The 18,703-nt window shown below is 47.2% G+C and overlaps 4 protein-coding genes and 1 long non-coding RNA gene across 6 annotated transcripts; 4 read left to right on the top strand and 1 right to left on the bottom strand.

Annotated features, from left to right (window-relative positions):
- The first annotated feature begins 340 nt into the window (after positions 1-340).
- Positions 341-2,275, top strand: LOC117865632 (DIBOA-glucoside dioxygenase BX6). The gene is made up of 3 exons (XM_034749860.2): positions 341-912; positions 1,007-1,349; positions 1,456-2,275. The coding sequence occupies exons 1-3, from the start codon at positions 380-382 to the stop codon at positions 1,726-1,728; spliced, it is 1,149 nt and encodes a 382-aa protein (XP_034605751.1). The 5' UTR covers positions 341-379; the 3' UTR covers positions 1,729-2,275.
- A 3,197-nt stretch (positions 2,276-5,472) lies between these two features.
- Positions 5,473-6,841, top strand: LOC117864720 (putative F-box/FBD/LRR-repeat protein At4g00315). Its single transcript, XM_072295307.1, has 3 exons — positions 5,473-5,784; positions 6,475-6,630; positions 6,698-6,841. The coding sequence occupies exons 1-3, from the start codon at positions 5,473-5,475 to the stop codon at positions 6,839-6,841; spliced, it is 612 nt and encodes a 203-aa protein (XP_072151408.1).
- A 5,105-nt stretch (positions 6,842-11,946) lies between these two features.
- Positions 11,947-13,499, top strand: LOC117864719 (MEIOTIC F-BOX protein MOF). The gene is made up of 3 exons (XM_034748828.2): positions 11,947-12,920; positions 13,018-13,170; positions 13,263-13,499. The coding sequence occupies exons 1-3, from the start codon at positions 11,970-11,972 to the stop codon at positions 13,497-13,499; spliced, it is 1,341 nt and encodes a 446-aa protein (XP_034604719.1). The 5' UTR covers positions 11,947-11,969.
- A 275-nt stretch (positions 13,500-13,774) lies between these two features.
- LOC117864718 (MEIOTIC F-BOX protein MOF) lies at positions 13,775-16,179 on the top strand. Its single transcript, XM_034748827.2, has 4 exons — positions 13,775-15,155; positions 15,230-15,394; positions 15,546-15,704; positions 15,793-16,179. Exons 1-4 carry the CDS (start codon positions 14,235-14,237, stop codon positions 15,994-15,996), a joined length of 1,449 nt encoding a protein of 482 aa, XP_034604718.2. The 5' UTR covers positions 13,775-14,234; the 3' UTR covers positions 15,997-16,179.
- Positions 16,180-16,597: 418 nt separating this feature from the next.
- Positions 16,598-18,481, bottom strand: LOC117862783 (uncharacterized). Of its 2 annotated transcripts, none has more exons than XR_004642063.2 (2): positions 17,521-18,481; positions 16,598-17,147 (listed from the first exon to the last, which is right to left on the bottom strand). It is a non-coding gene; the product is annotated as an uncharacterized lncRNA (long non-coding RNA). The 2 variants fall into 2 exon arrangements; XR_004642062.2 differs by having other exon boundaries at positions 17,572-18,481.
- Between the last annotated feature and the right edge of the window lie 222 nt (positions 18,482-18,703).

Here is an 18,703-nt window from a genome sequence, read left to right as displayed (position 1 = left end):
TCAAAATATAGATCGTTTAGCTTTTCTAAATACATAGATTTTGCTATATATCTGGATATGATATATATTTAGATGTATAGAAAAATTAAATTGACGATGAAGATTGATGAAGATAGCATGTACAGATCACCTGGCAGCGCCAGTTGACGCTATGGCTCATCATCCTGTTCACGGAGGAAGATGCCGCACCGGCCTGCTGCCGTAATGACGTGACGGTGTACAGTACAAAGGAGACCATGAGGTTTGGTGATCCCATCACCGATGGCGGCGTCAACGACGACCATATATATCCGGCTGGAGCAGCACTCCTAGTCCTAGTCCTGACGTGGTATTGCTAACGCGTACGATTGCAGCGGGCACAGCATAATTGAGATCATCGATGTCCGCCACCGGATCCGCCGCCGGAGTGGCCTCAGGCTACGACCGCCGGCGCGAGCTGCAGGCGTTCGATGACACCAAGGCGGGCGTCAAGGGCCTCGTCGACGCCGGCGTCACGGCCATCCCGTCCATCTTCCACCACCCGCCAGAATCCCTCGAGGACACCACGACGTCTCCACCCTCCTGCACCGACGGCGCGTTCGCCATCCCGGTCGTCGACCTGTCAGCCGCCGCGCGGCGCGAGGACGTGGTCGCCCAGGTGAGGCACGCCGCCGGGACGGTAGGCTTCTTCCATGTGGTAAACCACGGCGTGCCGGAGGGGCTCATGGCCGGCATGCTCGCCGGGGCGCGGCGGTTCAACGAGGGGCCCGCCGAGGCGAAGCGGGCCCTGTACAGCAGGGACCAAGCTCGCAAGGTGCGTTTCGGCTCCAACTTCGACCTCTTCCAGTCCGCGGCGGCCAACTGGCGCGACACCCTCTTCTGCGACCTGGCTCCGGATCCGCCACTGCCGGAGGAGCTACCCGAGGTTCTCAGGTATGAAGAACACACAGCAGCATACATGATCTGATGATCATGGATATCTGATTCATAGGCAATGCTAGCACATAATCGATTTGAACACAAAAAGGAACGTGATCATGGAGTACGGCGACGCGGTGATGAAGCTGGGGCTGCGCGTGTCCGAGCTGCTGTCGGAGTCCCTCGGCCTGAGCAGCGGCCACCTGCGCGAGATGGGCTGCATGGAGAGCCTCCACGCGGTGTGCCAGTACTACCCGCCATGCCCGGAGCCGCACCTCACCTTCGGCATCAAGAGCCACACCGACCCGGCCTTCTTCACCGTCCTCCTGCAGGACGGCAGCACGGGCGGCCTGCAGGTGCTCGTCGATCGCGGCGGCGGGCACCGCCGGACCTGGGTGGACGTCCCGCCCCTGCCTGGCTCTCTGACCGTGAACATCGGCGACCTTCTTCAGGCATCCACCCTCCATCTTGTCTGGAATTATCCATTTCGCTCCAAATTATACATGTGATAACCTGACGCCGGTTGTTGTTATGCCTTAACTTGCCCGTGATGAGCAGCTTGTCAGCAATGACCGGTTCAGGAGCGTGGAGCACCGGGTCCCGGCGATCAAGAGCAAAGACCCGGCGAGGGTCTCAGTGGCGTCCTTCTTCAACACGGACCTCAAGAGATCGACGAGGCTGTATGGCCCCATCACGGATGGCCGCCGCCCCCCGCTCTACAGGAGTGTCACGGCACAAGAGTTCATGGCGCACTTTAACAGCGTAGGCCTTGATCGTTGCCCGCTCGACTACTACCGGTTGGAACGGCATACTCTTAGACCTGCTGTGTAGTACTAATGTCAGTATTGGTTTCATCCAAGATTTTATGATCATTAAATAACATACCATATCAACAATTTTAATAACGTGGCAAGGTCATTACGAGGAAAAAGCAACGGTGGCTATAGAAATCACCGTGATAATGCCGTTTACACGTACGGCCTGTTCTCTTGTATCGTGGACTACGGAGTAATTGTGAAGATGCCTTATATTGACGCTGCCTATCCTATGAGAGACAAAAACGAAGGTTAGTTATGCCCTCCTCATCAGATTAGGGCTAGGACAACAACCCGAACGGACGATGGAAGCAGGCAAAGACATTGCGACATGATGCAGGCAGCAGGCTCTCCGGCAGTTTGCATTGGCCGAGAGATCGTGTCCCACAATCCCACACGAAGGCACGGCACGGCAGGTGGTGAAGACGCGCGTGCTGTCCAGGAGGCAGAGGCCCCTCCGGCGCTCCGTACGTGGTCCGTGACGCGCTCGTCGTCGCCCCGGAGGAGTTCGCGGCGGGTGCGACCAGGGATGGCAGGGTTTCGCGAGGAGTTCACTGACGGGCCACCCGCTTATCGATTCATCGTAACGTCGGCGTCGTTGGCTCTTGTCTTGGGGTGTTTGGATATGAGGTGCTAAACTTTAGGAGGGTCAGGATCACATCGGATGTTCGGACACTAATTAGAAAGACTAAACATGAGCTAATTATAAAACTAACTGCGGAACCCCTATACTAATTCGCGAGACGAATCTATTAAGCCTAATTAATCCATCATTAGCAAATGGTTACTGTAGCACCACATTGTCAAATCATGGACTAATTAAACTTAATAGATTCGTCTCGCGAATTTGACTCCATCTGTGCAATTAGTTTTGTAATTAGATTATATTTAATACTCCTAATTAGTATTCAAACATCCGATGTGATAGGTACGTACTGTTTAGAAGGCCCTTGGATTCGTTCCGATCCGGCTGCGGGTCGCCGGCGACTTCAGATGGGGTGACACACGAAGCTAGGTGGATCCGTCGCATCATAAAGTTCAGGGCCGCCCGGGAACCTGGCGTGCATCGTCAGGCCTGGTTTGGTTCCCTTGCTTAAATTTAAGCACCCATCACATCGAATGTTTAGATACTAATTAGGAGTATTAAACGTAGACTATTTACAAAACCGATTATATAAGTGGAGGCTAAACGGCGAGACGAATCTATTAAGCCTAATTAGTCCATGATTTGATAATGTGTTGCTACAGTAAACATTTGCTAATGATGGATTAATTAGCCTTAATAGGTTCGTCTCGCTGTTTAGCCTTCACTTATGTAATGGGTTTTGTAAATAGCCTACCTTTAATACTCCTAATTAGTATCTAAACATTGATGTGACACTTGCTTAAAAATAAGCAAAGGGAAACCAACGCCCCTCAGTCACCGAGCAAACACTCAGCTAGAGTACGGGCGCTAGTCCTCTATAGGCTCTAGTCGGTATCGTCGCAGATAGATGCTGTACTTCCGTGACTCTGTCGATCACTTTATCCAGAAAAGGATATCGTACCTACTTGTCCTACCGTACTGTAGCTCCCCAAGCAAGCAAGGCATCGTGTCAGTGTCTACCTGTTCGGTCGAGCGAGATGGAGATGGCGTGGCGAAGGTCACCTCACTGTCGCTTTGTCATCCGCAGTGCTCCCTGTCACGGAAAATGTCTCTTCATTCGCTGTCGCTTCGCTTCGTCCCGCTGCTCGTCTCACGGAAAATTGCTTGCCGGCGCGGCCAAATAGTTGGAGAAGAAGAAGCCGTGCCGTACGTGCTGTTGAAGAAGTCGGGCACCAACAACGATGTCCAACCTGTGTCCGCGTCAGCTCGATAGCGGCAAAGATCACCGCAGCCCTAGCGTCCCACGCAATCTCTGGTCCTCTCTCTTCCTCTTTGTTCAGCTGCAGTTACAAACGATCTAGGAGACTAGGAGATTCATCCCTATAGCAGATCTAGTTTGTTATCATTCAACCATTTTTTTTATCATTTAAGATTTCATCTAAATAAATTATCAGTCTAAGTTTGCCTTCATTAATGATGGTGGTAATGGCAGATTTTCATGTGTTGCAACGTCTCGAGCACCAGCTTGCACCGTCACCACTCACCACCATTAAGTCGACGGCAGAACAGTAGGATTACTGTGTTTTCTCCTCAGTAGGACTTGCGGATGGTAGAGTTTCTGTGTTCTATGATCAATTCCTTCGCTTGATTCAGTTCAATTTATCTTCAGTTAAGAGGAATCTTGAAAACTAGTAATCACTGAAAAACATCAATTGCAACTGGTACAATTTTTCTCTATCTAGTCCCTGTTTGGATCCACCCAACTAAAGTTTAGCTAGCTAAAGGGTATTTGGATCCTCTAACTAAATGGTAGTTGAAAAAGTTATTTGTCTATCCTATCCCTCACTCCCACTTTAAATACTTTTCCCAAGGAAGGTGGAGGGGCAGTTTAGTCTTTTATCACTTTAGCTGGGTTTAGCTAAGTTCAACTAGCTAAAGGAATCTTTATCCAACTAAAATTTAGCTAGGTTCTTTTTGGATTCATAGTAGTTAAATTTAGCTAGCTAAAGTTTAGCTGGTGGATCCAAACAGTACCCTAGTATAATTGTTAACTGCTCTACGGTTCAGTCTAAAAGTCTGAATGTATGGCTAATCAAACCATAAATGACAATCAGAAATGAGTTTGAGTGTATAATAGAAATACGAAAACTAATAAATCAGAAAAGAAAAAACGAAAATTTCATAAATGAAAATATTAAAAGAAAACTGAAGAATGAGTTTTAGTGCATAACAGAAACAAGCAAATCAAGTTGTTTAGTTAAAGTATCTTCACTCCAGGAAAGGCGAATCAATAAATGGACAAGCAGTTAATCACAATGAAGCTTCAAGAAGCACGTGTGGCCAATCCAAATGTCCAAATCTGCAATGCAAGCGGAAAACTGTCATGCAGCCACAGTACTAGACGGCACTAAGTACATACTAGATGTTTGTCAGGTTACAATATAGCTGCTCGTAGAAATTCATCACTCTAACCTCACTAAAGAAAAATAAATTCATCACTAAGTTCTTCTCAACTGCCTCATGGCGCGGCCCGGTAGTAAATTTGGGCCGAGATCCTGCTCTCAGCCAACGTTGAGCGCGCGCGCGTGTTTAACTGTTCTGTAGCGGCCCATATGACAAATTTGGGCTTGGGCTTTGCATGTGAGTGATATACAATGGATGCCTGGAATTTTTTATTTTAATATTTTGTAAAAATATATATCCTAATAAAAAATTGTAAATCTATAAATATAACACAGTTTGAAAACGGCAGGAGGTGTACTGTAACAACAATTCCCTCCTATAGGAAAATACATTTTTAAAAAATTATAACTAATTTATATAAATTTGGATGGAGATAAACTTTATATGAGATCTCAACAAGATCTACAAACTTTTTTATTTAGTATTATATTGATGCTTAAATAATCGTCACAAATATCAGATTAAAAAAAATTCTGAATTTAGGCCGAGAGCCTGCTCTCAGCCCATCTCGCGCGTGTGGTAGGTTAAACTGTTCCGTGGTGGCCCAGATTATAGACATGAGCTTTGTATGTGATACTGGACTGCCGCAGGCTTTAGAGACTAGGGTCTAGCGTATTCCATCCTTCCCCTTCTGCTCCGAGCCGTTCTTCTACGGCGAAGTCTGGGGAGGGCCAGCGCCCCCTTCGCTTCGCCGCGCTGAAGGAGAGCACGATGGCCGCCGCCGCCGCCCAGCGGGCCAGGAGGGGCGGCCTCTCGGTTCCCGACCGGCTCAGCGCCCTTCCAGACGAGCTCCTCCGCGACGTTCTTTCCTTCCTCCCGGCGCAGCAGGTCGTACAAACCACCGTGCTGTCCAAGAGGTGGACGGATCTGTGGCGTTCGGTGCCCGGCATCAACCTCGACCTCCGGCATTTCCAAAGGGATTTCTTTGAGAGCTGTCCTGCGGCCTGGGAAAGGATGGAGAATTTCGCCAACAACCTGCTGATCTTGCACAACGCTCCGTGCCTGGATGCGTTCCGGTTTCATGCAAGTTTTGTTGATTGCGATCCGCTTCGACATCTGGATAGATGGGTCCGTCGTGCCATCAAAGACAACCCTTTGGTGCTCGAGCTCTTTGTTCTCTGTCGAAGTGCCCCTCTTTCATATCAGTTACCCCATCTGAGCTCCAGCCCTTGTCGTCGCCTCAAAAGGTTGCAGCTTACTGGTATCTCTTTGGACCATTCTTTTGCGGGGCAGCTCCGTTCTTGGTGTCCAGAGCTGGAACATTTGGTTCTCGAGCGCTGTAACATTGGGTTTTGTTGCATTGAATCTGACAAGCTGAAGAATTTGGTGGTTAAGTATTGTAAAGGTCAACCTGCAGATGTATTTGTTGTCCGAACACCTGCGCTTACTTCCCTGTGCCTGCATATTCCTTTTGCCACCTATAAAAACGGTGTTTCATTAGATGCAGGAAACTTACTTATGCAGGCCTCGGTTCATGTGTTACCAACTTTTTCCTCTCCAATAAAATGTGAAATCATACTTCTTGGGAGCCTGTTCAATGTGACGAATTTGGAGTTGAAAGGTTTTCGAGCAAGGGTACGCCTTCTTTGTTAGAGACGTCTTTGATAGATGCATATTTGTTAAGTGTCGTCTGAAGGTTTATCCCCACTGAATTAAGATAATAATTGAATAATTGATCATTATGTTAAGTTGTTTTTTCTTACTCTATTTCAGGCAGTGCTAAATAAGGAATTTAATGATGTCCCAGTATTTGACAGCTTAAGAACTTTGTCACTTGTCTCGTGTTTCAGCACAATCAAGGAATGTGCTCTTTGGAGGTTTATGCAGAAGTCTCCTTATCTAGAGAAGCTTATTTTGAAGGATTTTCACGTAGGAGCCCTTAACATCCGTCTATATCCATTAATCTTAATTCACCATTTGATTTCCCCCCTATTAGGCTGTGTTTAAACTGATCTCTGATGTGGTGCCTAGTCACCACTACCCCAGTTTACAAACTGACTTATTGAGGCTTGGTGTTGATATTGAGGGGATACAATCATACAAATTTGATGAAGTTCTCATCTCTTATCTGATAGATTAGCATTGCTCCTAGCTTTTTGCTTTGAAATATCTGCATTTAGAACAGAACAATCCTGATGCTAATGATGCCCATTTGTCAGAAATTTGTGAATAATCTTTGAATTAGTTTTCTGTTGTGTTGTGCTTCAGGTAATATGAACACCTATGAACCAGGGTAAGAAACACTGGCAATAATAGATTCTTGTTGGTTTACTGTTACTACTGTGGAATGGTTGCAGAAATATGTTGTTTGGTTGATTTTTGCATGACTTGAGAAGTAATGAAACACATGTTGTTTACGAGTTAGAGGAAATTTTAAACAAAATTAGGAGAAAATTCCAAATTTTGGAAAGAAATTCCCTGTTATTTGTTAGAGGAAAATGGGAAGTCTCAAAAGTCATACTTCTGTGATCAGCACAGGGTGCAAGTGATGTTGTCCGGATTACGTTTCACCTGTTCTGTTGGCTGGTTTTTGTCTGCTTGCTTGAGAAAGGGCAACCCTAATCATGCATTTACTCCATGCTTGACATTTGTGCCTGCTTCTAAGAATCAGTTCATCCAGACATATTGTTTAAGGGTTTGGGGAACATTTTCAATCAAATGAGAAATTCCAAAATTTTGGAAAATGTTCCTTGTTATTGACTACAGCAAAATGGGAAGTCTTGAAAGTTGCGCCGATGTGATCAACACAGGGTGCAAGTGTCAAGTGATGTTCAGATTACAATTCACCTGTTCTCTAGCCTTTTTCTTTTCCGCTAGCTTGAGAAAGGGTGATCCGAATCATACAATTACTCTCCTATAACCCTGCTTATCCAGTACTCAAATAAAGAAGAGCTGCACAGACACCGTTTTTTTTCAAGTTTAGTATTGAAGCAGTCCTAATACAAAAATCAATGTGCTATCTTAAACTTTGCTAGCTTAGTTTTCAAGGCTACAATAAAACAATGCCTATATGTTTATCCTTTTTCTGGAGTTCTCTGTGCAGGTAGTTGCTTTGGACGGTTTAACAAGATGTATATTTGTTTCAGGGGGCGTCAATTGTTGAACCGGCTGAATACCCTACGCTTGAAAACCTGAGAACCTTAATCCTGGATAAGTGCAGTTTACATGATAACTTTCTGTTATTGCATCACTGGTTGCGGAACTCTCCTAATTTGGAAAAGCTCAGTGTACGGAACTGCAAGGTATTTCATTTTTCTTTTTCTCTTAGCCCCATGTAACTCATGCTCACTTGATCTTACCAGTAATTAACACAAATCCTTTACCATGGAAACAGCTCCCAGATGGTTCCACAGGAGGGGCAAAGAAGACATATTGTCGGTCTAGGAACCTGGTGCAGTTTCCGAAGCTGATCTGTACTGAAATCACACACGGCGGAAATCATGCCAATATTCCAGAATTTGTCAGGTTTTTGCTGGACATCTCTGCACCACATAATGCTATAATGGTTAAAAGGATATGAAGTATCTACCGACCTGGCTCCAGTTACGTTGGTCTTCTTTTTATCTAATTTCTGTCGAACTTGCTAGCCGTAAACTATTTTCAGACGCACTGCCTGCTGTACTTCTGAACTAGAATGCAGAATGCAAGGGCTTGACCTACTAGTGACCTTTTTCTGAAATTATATAGTGCAGAATGCAAGAACATGTGTGTATGAAATGCGTCGTTGTTTCTGACTACCTCCCTTAGCATGCGATTATGCGAATGCCATCATCCTTTGTTGCACACTTGTTCTTGAAAACTGCGTGGCGGTGCGCTTATTGCTTGGTTGCATGTGTGCTGGTGCCCTTACTTGAAGGGTAGCACGGCTGGAGGAACCTGTAACACCCAAATTTTTGAAGAATTCAAATTCATTAAAATTTGCTCAAATTAGGGTGTCATTTAAATTCTAGGCATTTAATTTTATTTTCTTTAATTTAATTAATTCATCATAGGAATTATTTGTGCATTCATGCTGGAGCATAATTTTTGATTGTTGGAGTTTGAACCAAAATTTGAATTTCAAATTTAAATTCAATTTCCAAAACCATTTCCTTTTCCTTTTTCTTTTTCTTTTTCTTCTCCTCCTATTGGGCCGCATCTTTCTTTCCCTCCTTTTCTTCTTCTTCTTTCGGCCCAGCCCCTTTGCTCCACCTTCCCGCGCGGCCCATCTGCGTAGCAGCTCCTCCGGCCCGTTTCCCCCGCTCGCCGGCCGCCTTCTTTTCTCCTGCACGGCCCATCGCTTCGCTTCCTCCCCGTAGCCCGCGAACGCGTGCGCCGGCCCACGCAGCCGCCCCGGCCTGCGTAGCTCGCCCGCTCGCCGCCGTTTCCTTTTTCCTCCGCGGCCCGCGAACGCGCGCCGGCCCATCGCGCCAGCCCGCCTACCTCCCGCAGTCACCGACGGGTGGGGCCGCCCGTCATCTCCTTCCTCCAGCCGTATCCGGCCGGGACTTCTTCCCGCAACCGCCGCGCCGCCGGCTCCGTAACCGCCTCGCCCCCGCCTCGAATCCGTCGGGCATTTAAACCCGAGGCCGCTCTATCTCCAAGCACCGCCCCTATATAAGCCGCCGCCCCCTCCCGGCCTCGAGCACCCACGCCGAAGCACCCGCAACCCTAGCGCCCCAAAGCTCCAGCGCCGCCGCCTCTTCCCCGCCGTCAAGCGCCGCCTCCGGTGAGCTCCGGTCGCCGAGGACCCCCAAAACGAGTTCGCCGCAACCTCCTCTTTCTTCTGGTGCCTTCCGCGCGCGAAACTGAGCCCTGTGGCGTTGTTTCGGCCAACTCCGCCGCTCGCCGCCGCTCGCTGCCGCCCGTCGCGGCGCCGCGATGTCATCGTCGACCCCGACCGTCAGATCAAGATCCGACGGCTCGCAACGGGTCAATCCGACTGTGTAACGGTCAACCGAGCCGCACCGTGCCGCTTTTGCTCTTAAGCCCCCGCCTTTTCCACAAATCAACCCGCGGTCCAGGTCGCGTTGAAAATAATTCCAGATCTGCCCTCGCACTTTTCGGTTTAACCCTTGAACTTTTTAAAAATCAACCTGCCGTCCGGATTTGAGTTTTTGCGTGTTAGACGTTTGGTTTATGCGCGTAATTACGTATAAGCCCTCGGTTTTCGCGGTTTGGCCCTAAAAATTTTGTTTTTCTCACAGAAAAGCCCCTGGATCTTGTTTTAATCATATATTTTGCATCTTAACTCCGTTTTTCGCGTTCTTTATATCCACGTGTTCGTTTTAAAGCGTAGATCAACTTTTCAAGCTTGTTTTCTCTGTTTAACTGTGATTGGTGTACTGTTTCTTACTTTTTGCCCATGTTTGCTTGTATGTGCCCGTGTGACGCGTGTAGACGTCCCGCAGTTCGAGGGAGTTGAAGACCAAGCCTTCGAGGAGTAAGAACAGCAAGAGCAAGGCCAAGAAGGCAAGTCGTGTCCTTGATCACTACCTTTTCATCCTATACACCTTTACTTTCTCGTACTCAACATTTATGCTATGCACATGTTAAGATTAAATTGATGGGTCCCAATTAAGGTTCGTCTAGATTGAATTACCTTTGCCTTGACCAACCGGTTTACTTTATGTTGGGTAGTTCATGCTTAGTGCTTACTTGGTATGGTGGTTTAACTAAACACAATGTTTAATCTTGCTTTACTTCTGTTATACCTTTCATTAATACAAGATCATTTTTGTTAATCGGAACATGGAGAACCACCCAGGAAAACAGTGCTACCACAAGACTAAATGGCTCTGGTCTTGGCTGAATAATTAGAAACCTTAGTCTGGGGTGACCTTACTCGTGATGAGGCAAGAGGGGGGACTGAGTCGTTGCATTTTTGTCTGGGATGGGTGGTGCACGCTAGACACCGAAACCTTAGCGGGTTACCACTGACTAATGAATCTTTGTAAAGACCTCGTAGCGTCCCTATGCAATCACACCTCGGAAGTGTGGTATGGTGCCTTGCAAACACCGCATGGTTGGGTCCAAAGTTCTATTGAACTTTTACGCGACTTGTGGGTAAAGATGTGCCACCTCTGCAGAGTGTAAAACTGATCGATCAGCCGTGCTCACGGTTAAGAGCGGCCTGGACCCTCACATGATAATATTATCGGAAGATGGATTTAACTCGTTGTCATTTCATGCATATGTTGTTTACTTTATTTATGATCATGTTTAATTTCGGGTGGTATGAACTTATACTTAGTTAATTGCTAATAAAACTTGACCAACTTAATTAAAAGCGAATGCTAATTATGCCTTAGCCGTACCTTGATTTGCCTTACACTATACTATTCCCCACGACTTGTTGAGTACCAACCATAAGTGTACTCACCCTTGCAAAACCGCTGTTCAGACCAAGCTAATTGGGAGGAGGAGTATCTACACGACTTTGAGGAGTACTAGGCGTACGTTTCTTCAGTCAGCTGCCTGTGGAGTCGTCGTCGTCTTTGGAGTTCCGCTGCGTAATAAATTAGGCTTATGTTTTATTGAGACTTTCGGTCATGTAATAATGTTTAATACTCTCTCTATTCGCTTTAGCACTGTCTTTGTTATTCACTATTGTCGTACATGTGCGTAACTTGATCCTGACGCACATGTATTTAATGCACTCGATTTTATCCTTAAAATCGGGTGTGACAGAACCTCGCGTTCCAAAACAGGATAGAGTGAGCCTGAGCCCCCTGCCGGACTACCGCCTCCACGAGATCATGTCCCACATGAAGGCCCGGCAGGTGGTGTAGACGTGCGCGCTGTCCCGGCAGTGGCGGCACCTCTGGAACAAGTCATGGCTTTATGCAACAGTAGATGCTCCTTCTCGTATCAAATTCGGCAACAGATAAATGATAAATCGATCCTTTTTCATATACTACTATAGTTTTGGCAACAAAAACCCAGGAGCGGGTGGGGTTGATCGTCATGGTTGCTACGATCCGATCACAAGAGATAAGCCAGCCGATGATAACAGAGAGTACCGTCCCATAAGTACTCCACAAAAGATCGAAGGGAGATCTGGTTTGTTGGAGCATTCCAAAGTCCAAACTCGCTACGATTCCCAACATAATGTGGATGCTGCGTACTACTCTACGTTGTAAACTACAACACCTTTTTTTCCAGTATGTATAAAAAACACAAAAACCTTCCACCAAATACGGAGCAATTGACTCGGCAAAGGGCGCAAGATGGAAGCCCCCGGCAAGCGGAAGCGCGGCAACGATGCAGGCGACGCCGCCGCCGGCTACTCGTCCGGCGACGACCGGGACAGGCTGAGCGCCCTGCCGGACAGCCTCATCCACCACATCATGTCCTTCATGAAGGCCCGGCAGGTTGTGCAGACCTGCGTGCTGTCCACGAGGTGGAGGCACCTCTGGCGCTCCATGACCTGCCTCGACGTCGACAAGAGTGAATTCGAGACCCCCGGCGCCAAGAAGTACCTGGACTATGAGGGCTGGGAGAAGTTTGAAGACTTCATGGACACCCTCCTGTCCCCTGGTAACGTTTCCATCGCCTCCTTGGACACGCTCCGGCTGCAGGCCAGCTACGGCATTGGCGAGGGCAGGCCTGCATCCAGATGGATCCGCCGTGGCATAAAGTACCCCCACGGCCAGCTACCTGCTGCAGGTGTTCATCGTGGCAAAGTAGTGAGCTATAATTCCTGGCGCCTCAGAAGGCTGCACCTTTCCAATATAGAACTCTGTGATCTTTTCGCCGAGCATGTCAGAACGAGCTGCCAATCTTTGGAGGATCTGGAGCTGGGAAGTTGCAGCTGTAAATTTCACGCGATCGCCTCCGGCTCGCTGAAGAACTTGGCTCTGAAGTACTGCACCCTGTATGGACTTGATGAGATCGCGACGCCCACACTGAAGAACTTGCTCATCGAAAGTGGCACTGGCACCAACTTGAAGACGATGGATCGTCCGCTTGTTATCACGGCACCAGCCCTTGCTTCTATGTTCCTAGGCGTGACGCCTCACAACTTTGTTGGTGGCCTTTCGTTGAGCGAGATGACATCCCTTGCCAAGGTATCTGTTCATCTATCGTGTAAAGAAATAGTCGATCCATTCAAGATCCTTGGTAGTTGTGTATCTAGCGTGATAACAAATCTAGAAGTGTCATCAGTTTCCCAGACAATGGTATGCTTGTGCCTTCTCTATCTTCCACTTATTGGTGATGTTTTCTCGTTTCACTCTACTGCTCATGTCGGGTGTCATCTGTTCTGATATACTCCAGGTGCTCGGTGAGGGATCCACGACATTCATACAATTCAACAACCTGAGAACCTTAGTACTAAGCCACTGTGATCTTAGTGATGACTTCCAGATTCTGGGGCACTTTCTTCGTAATTCTCCCAACCTGGAGAGACTCACTTTGCTATATTGCAAGGTATATTGCTCTTAACTAAGCTTTTCCAAACTCATATTTAGTTATAAGTTCTTGGTATTTTCATGAACTTACATCTTCTACGCTGCCAACAGTATTCAAATGACACGAAGAAAAAGAAAGGACCATCCAAGTCGAAGAATGCAGAGTATACCCCGTGCCCTAACCTCGTGGATGTCCCGTGCAAGAACCTCAAGCTCACCCATATAATATATAAAGAGGATGACATCCGCCAACTGATTGAGCTTTTGCTGCACATTTCAGGGAATTTACCGAATAACTACATAAAACTCACCAAAGCTCGTTTGTGGCCTAGTGCTATTGTTATCTAGATGATTTCTGTGTGATACTGTCCCATAATGGTGGTTCTGAATTATGCTATAATCACGCACGCCGATCCCCTGTCATTCTGACTATTCCTTGCAGAGTAGTATGGCTAAGACTGCAGTCTGTTCTACTAGCAAATGCCAGCGATCTCAAGTTCCAGACAGGCTTAAACCTTGCTGCCATCGTTTCGGACGACATGGTTTATAATGCTCAAATAAGTTGTAGTTCTTGTACAATCCAGTGTTACTGGAACAGCTGAGTCGTCAGGGGAAAATATATTGCCAGGTTGGGAGTCCCATCCGATTCAGATTTCCAATCGTGTAGGTGTCCAAGTAAACAATGTGCGACCTACTAATTGACTCGGTGAGATGAGACTTGGCCACGTCGTGCTGGAGAGATTGGGGACTAATTCGAGGCCTCAAATGTTGAATGAGGCCAAGTACGTATTTCGGCTGTCTGGAGCACATCCAGAACAACGTGCTGAGCTTCTGCAGTCAACCGATCCTTTTAACAATCAGGTCTGCAGGTATGCGATCAGAAGAAGATAACCGACCGATCGTCAACAACACGGAGAGGATCGGCATGATCCGATAACAATTAAGTTCGTTAGAACCTTCCTAACTCTCTACGATTTCCATGGAAAGACCGGAGCTATGACATTACATATGCAAACCTCGCCATCGAAGCTATCAGACCGATCCAAATAGAACAAGTGCTAGCAACCGCAGCTCGAGCTCAAGATGGAAGCCCTAGGCAAGCGGAAGCGCGGCGGCGACGACGACGACGACTCGTCGGCCGGCGGCGACCGGCTTAGCGCCCTGCCGGACCACCTCCTCCACGAGATCATATCCCGGCTGAAGGTCCGTCAGATGGTGCACACCTGCGAGCTGTCCAGGCGATGGCGGCACCTCTGGGCCAAGGTCCCGCGCCTCGACATCGACCAGCACGAGTTCACCGACGCGGTCGCCGGCTACAAGAAGTTCGGCGACTTCGTGCACTTCCTGCTGCAGAAGGTCTCCATCGCCCTCCTCGACGAACTCCGGCTGCACGTACACAGCGGCTACATCTTGGGGAGCGCCGACGACGACAATGCATCGGCGTGGATCCGTCGCGCCATAATGTCCAGCGCCCAGGAGCCCCAGCGTGAGGGAGTGCTGAACTCCGGCTCTTGGCGGCTCAAGACGCTGCACCTCTCGAACCTGCGTCATCTGGATGAACTTTTCGCCGAGCACGTTAGGTCACGGTGCCCGTCCCTGGAGCATCTGGAGCTGAGGGTTTGTACTTGTCAGTTCCATGCCATCGCCTCCGGCTCACTGAAGAGCCTGGCCTTGAAATGTTGCACGGGCAAAGGATTCTACGAGATCACGTCGCCCACGCTGAGGAGCTTGGTTGTTGAGCGTGGCGACAACGACTCCATCATCACTTCTCCGTTCGTCGTCACGGCCCCGGCTCTTGCTTGCCTGTCCCTGGACATCTCGCCTTACAACTTCCCAGGTGGCGTTTCCTTCGGTGAGATGGCATCCCTTGCCAGGGCATCGATCCATCTGTTGACGCATCGTGAAACACTAGCAAAGGAAAAACATCTCAGAGACCACCTGTTCAAGACTCTTCGCAGCGTGTCGAACGCGGCTAGTTTGGAGCTATCAGGCTTCGACATTACGGTATATATCTTCTTATGCTGCTGCTTCCGTTTCACTCTATGCATGCATGGATTCATGTTGCGAACTCGTTTCAGGTGGAAGCAGGTGAAGAATCCACGGCATTCCCAGAATTCAACAACCTAAGGAACCTAGAATTGAACAAATGTGGTCTTTGCGATGATCTCCAAGTATCAGGACGCATTCTTCGGAATTCACCCAACTTGGAGAAGCTCACTTTACATTTGTCCCCGAGTTGGAAGGTATATTATATCTAAGCTTTAAGATTCATTTCATCATCTTAAATCTTTTAAAAACGAGCATGCAAGTCGCAGAAGACTACATAATTATGACTTCTCTCTGTCCTTGCCAATGCATTTTTTTCATTTCATCTGTGTATTGAATCTACTCCAGGTGCTAGTTGGGGAACCCCTTTCGTCATATCCAGAATTCAAGAACATAAGGGTCTTGATACTGCACAACTATGATCCCAGTGATGATTTCCAGACATTATTGGGATGCTTTCTTCGGAGTTCACCTATATTGGAGAAGCTTACTCTGCGGTGTTGCAAGGTATAGTAGTGTCATTTTCTTTACTACGTGTATAAATCATCTGTGACTGAATTTAGTCCCCTGGCTTACATCTTTTATGGTGCAACAGTTCTTAAACGATACAAAGAAAAGGAGAGGAACCTCCAAGATGAAGAACGTTGTTGTCGAAAACCTCGTGGATGTCCGGTGCGAGAACCTCAAGCATACTGAAATCATATATAAAGATGATGATGTCCGGCAACTTGTCGAGTTTTTGCTGCTCTTCTCAAGGAATCTACCGAATAATAACATAAGGCTCACCAAGGTTGACTAGTGCATCGTTAGCCCGGCGCCATGTGCGTGGTTTTGTGACCTATGGCTTCTCTGAATTCTGCTTGCATTGCATGCCCCTGGCTAACTGAAGTACAAGCAACTTTTGACTCGTTTTTTACTGTATATGGCTGATAGGTACGACCAGAAAAGAACTCTTATAGTACAGAGATAAGGAGCTTCTAGATATTCCAATCTTAGATAAGGGTGAATAATTCTGAACTCGTATGCTTCAAAATTTCTAACCACAATTTTAGATTGTTCTTTGACTATGCGTGGTTTACACACTTTGTGGCCTCACTTGGATACGAAATGCAAACACGATAATTCCAACAATCTAGCTCTAAGTTGGTAGAATTGATTTTTTATTCGTTGAACTGTGCAAAGGAGATAGTTTCACTCATTTCTCAATGCACCTTCCTCTCACTACACAATATTTAAAATTAGCTGCTGCACACCATCTCTTCTCTAAATTCGTTAGCAGCTAGTTCTAGCTCATATTATTGGAGACGTTTGAGGTTTCCTTAGAGAATGTTGGGAAGGTATCAAGAGTAGCTTTGCGTGATTACGGCTGTTTTCAGAGATCTCTACGAACGCTCGTAACCTTGATCTCTATAACTCTGCACATATTATTCTCATTAAAAAAGCAGATGCCTTGGCCATAGGTAATTACAGACCATGAGACCAATAAGCCTCGCATACATTATTATAGCAAAAATCTTCTCCAAGCTCCCTGCAAAACGCTTAGCCCCTCATCTTGATGACAACGAATTAGCTACTAATAAGAATCCCAACCAACATTTATCAACCAAAACCACGAATCACTCTAGGAATCTCTTATATAATTACTAAAAGCCTTTAAATAATTAAGAAAAAATTTATGAAGGATCGGCAACCGGGCCTTCAAAAAATCCGAGAAATTGTTGAAAACGTAGCAGCGTGGCCGCGTGTGGCCGTGAGCTGCTTGCTGCACCTCCGCCGCCGCCCCGAGCCACTTCGGTAGACCGGAAACCGGCATAACATCTTCACTCCATCGGCGGCCGGCCGCCCTCCGCCGAAAATACCTGCCCAGAGGCCAGAACCGCACTGGCAATCGCGTGCATGGATGGTTTCTTGAAGGATCGAAAGGGCGACCAGAGGGAGATGAATGGGAGCCTATAAAAATTCTCAATGAGAACAAGGTCTATGTTCCAAATGCAACCCCACATCACACCGCGCATTTTATCGTCAAGATGACACAAGTCAACTCGTGACAAGCTCACCCTAGGAACGATAAGAAACGCTCAAATCACAGCGGAAACATAGCATGAATTGATTCTATCAAGTTTGCACAAATGAGGCAAAGCAAAGATACTACTACCCACTTACTAATCTAGGCATCAAAGGATGAGTAATAAACTACACATGATTAGTAAGATAAAAACAAGTAGCTAAATAAAGGGACACAGGTTAATTTAGCTAAGTGAAGGAATTAATAGAGAACTAATTATTGCATGGAATTAACAAAAGATAAAAGGAATTAGCTCACTGGTTTGCACGACTAGCTACACTTGGACTTGTGCTATTGGGCTGTGTGCACCTGCTGTTCATTTTCTTGAAGGCCTGGTCCTGCGATGGCTTGTTGGTGTGGGCCGTTGGTCACTTACTTGCTCCTGAGCCTGCTAGCTCACCTGCAGCTGCTCGCCGATGGGCTTCAGGCCAGCCGATGGGCCGCTTGCTGTCGCTAGCACTGCTGGGCCGCAAATGCTCCTCTGCTGCCTGGGCCGCGTCGCGCACTGCCGGGCTGCTGCGCCTACTGCATCGGGCCAGCCTCGCAGCGAGTGTAGCGCTGCTTCCCTGCAATCTGTCACCTGCGCACACGAACAGAAGGAACGAAGAACAGAAAACAACGCACGCAAGAACAGCAAGGAACAAAGAAGAACACGCTCCACTTCAAATCACAAGAACTCCTTCGATACTCCGCTGATCAAGATAAAACTTGAGACAAGGATGCAATACCACTAGGGAAAATAGATCCATGAGACAAATCTCAAAAAGCTCAAGCATTCATCGCAAATTTTGGAGAAAACCGAAACCCTAACTCAAGAACACGATTTGGGAAAATTCAAAATTCAAGCCGGATTCGTGAGGGATTTGAAGGGGGATCATATCAAAGGTGCTTCCTAAGGTCCTAGCAACATTTCCCTTCAACCAATCTCACGAGATTCGAGCTCAAACACGAAGAACAATAAATCCCCAAAAATAGCTCCGAAAATAGCGAAATAGAAAAACGCTCGGGAATCAAAGATTTAGCACGATTTGAGACAACAAACAAAGCTAAATCACGAGAACATCTTCTATACAAGATGAGGACTAGCCTCCTCCCTTCATCCACTCACTAAAGATGAAGAAATCAAGAAAAAAGAGTAATCACTCTCTAATCTCCCTCTCTCCTCTCACTTAAGCACATGACTAGCCTCTAAGCTAAAAGATAATGAGTTGATAAGCAAAGAGGTGCTGAAATAACCAGCCTCCCATCCCTATTTATAGTCCAGGATGAAAGACTATACTATCCCTACAGCTACAACTAAGATAACTACCCACGCAGGGGCATTTTGGTCCAAGTTTTTATCCGCGCATCAGACGGACACATCGCCTTCACGACTTTGCTTCGCCTCGACGCAAGCTTCGCGATGACGCCACGTGCCCTCCTTCTCGAAGCTCCGGTTGCA

This window comes from Setaria viridis, chromosome 7 (genome assembly GCF_005286985.2).
Source record: "Setaria viridis chromosome 7, Setaria_viridis_v4.0, whole genome shotgun sequence".
Lineage (NCBI taxonomy): Eukaryota > Viridiplantae > Streptophyta > Magnoliopsida > Poales > Poaceae > Setaria > Setaria viridis.
Note: the sequence above shows the minus strand (reverse complement) of the source record. Positions and strands in the feature narration are given on the sequence as shown.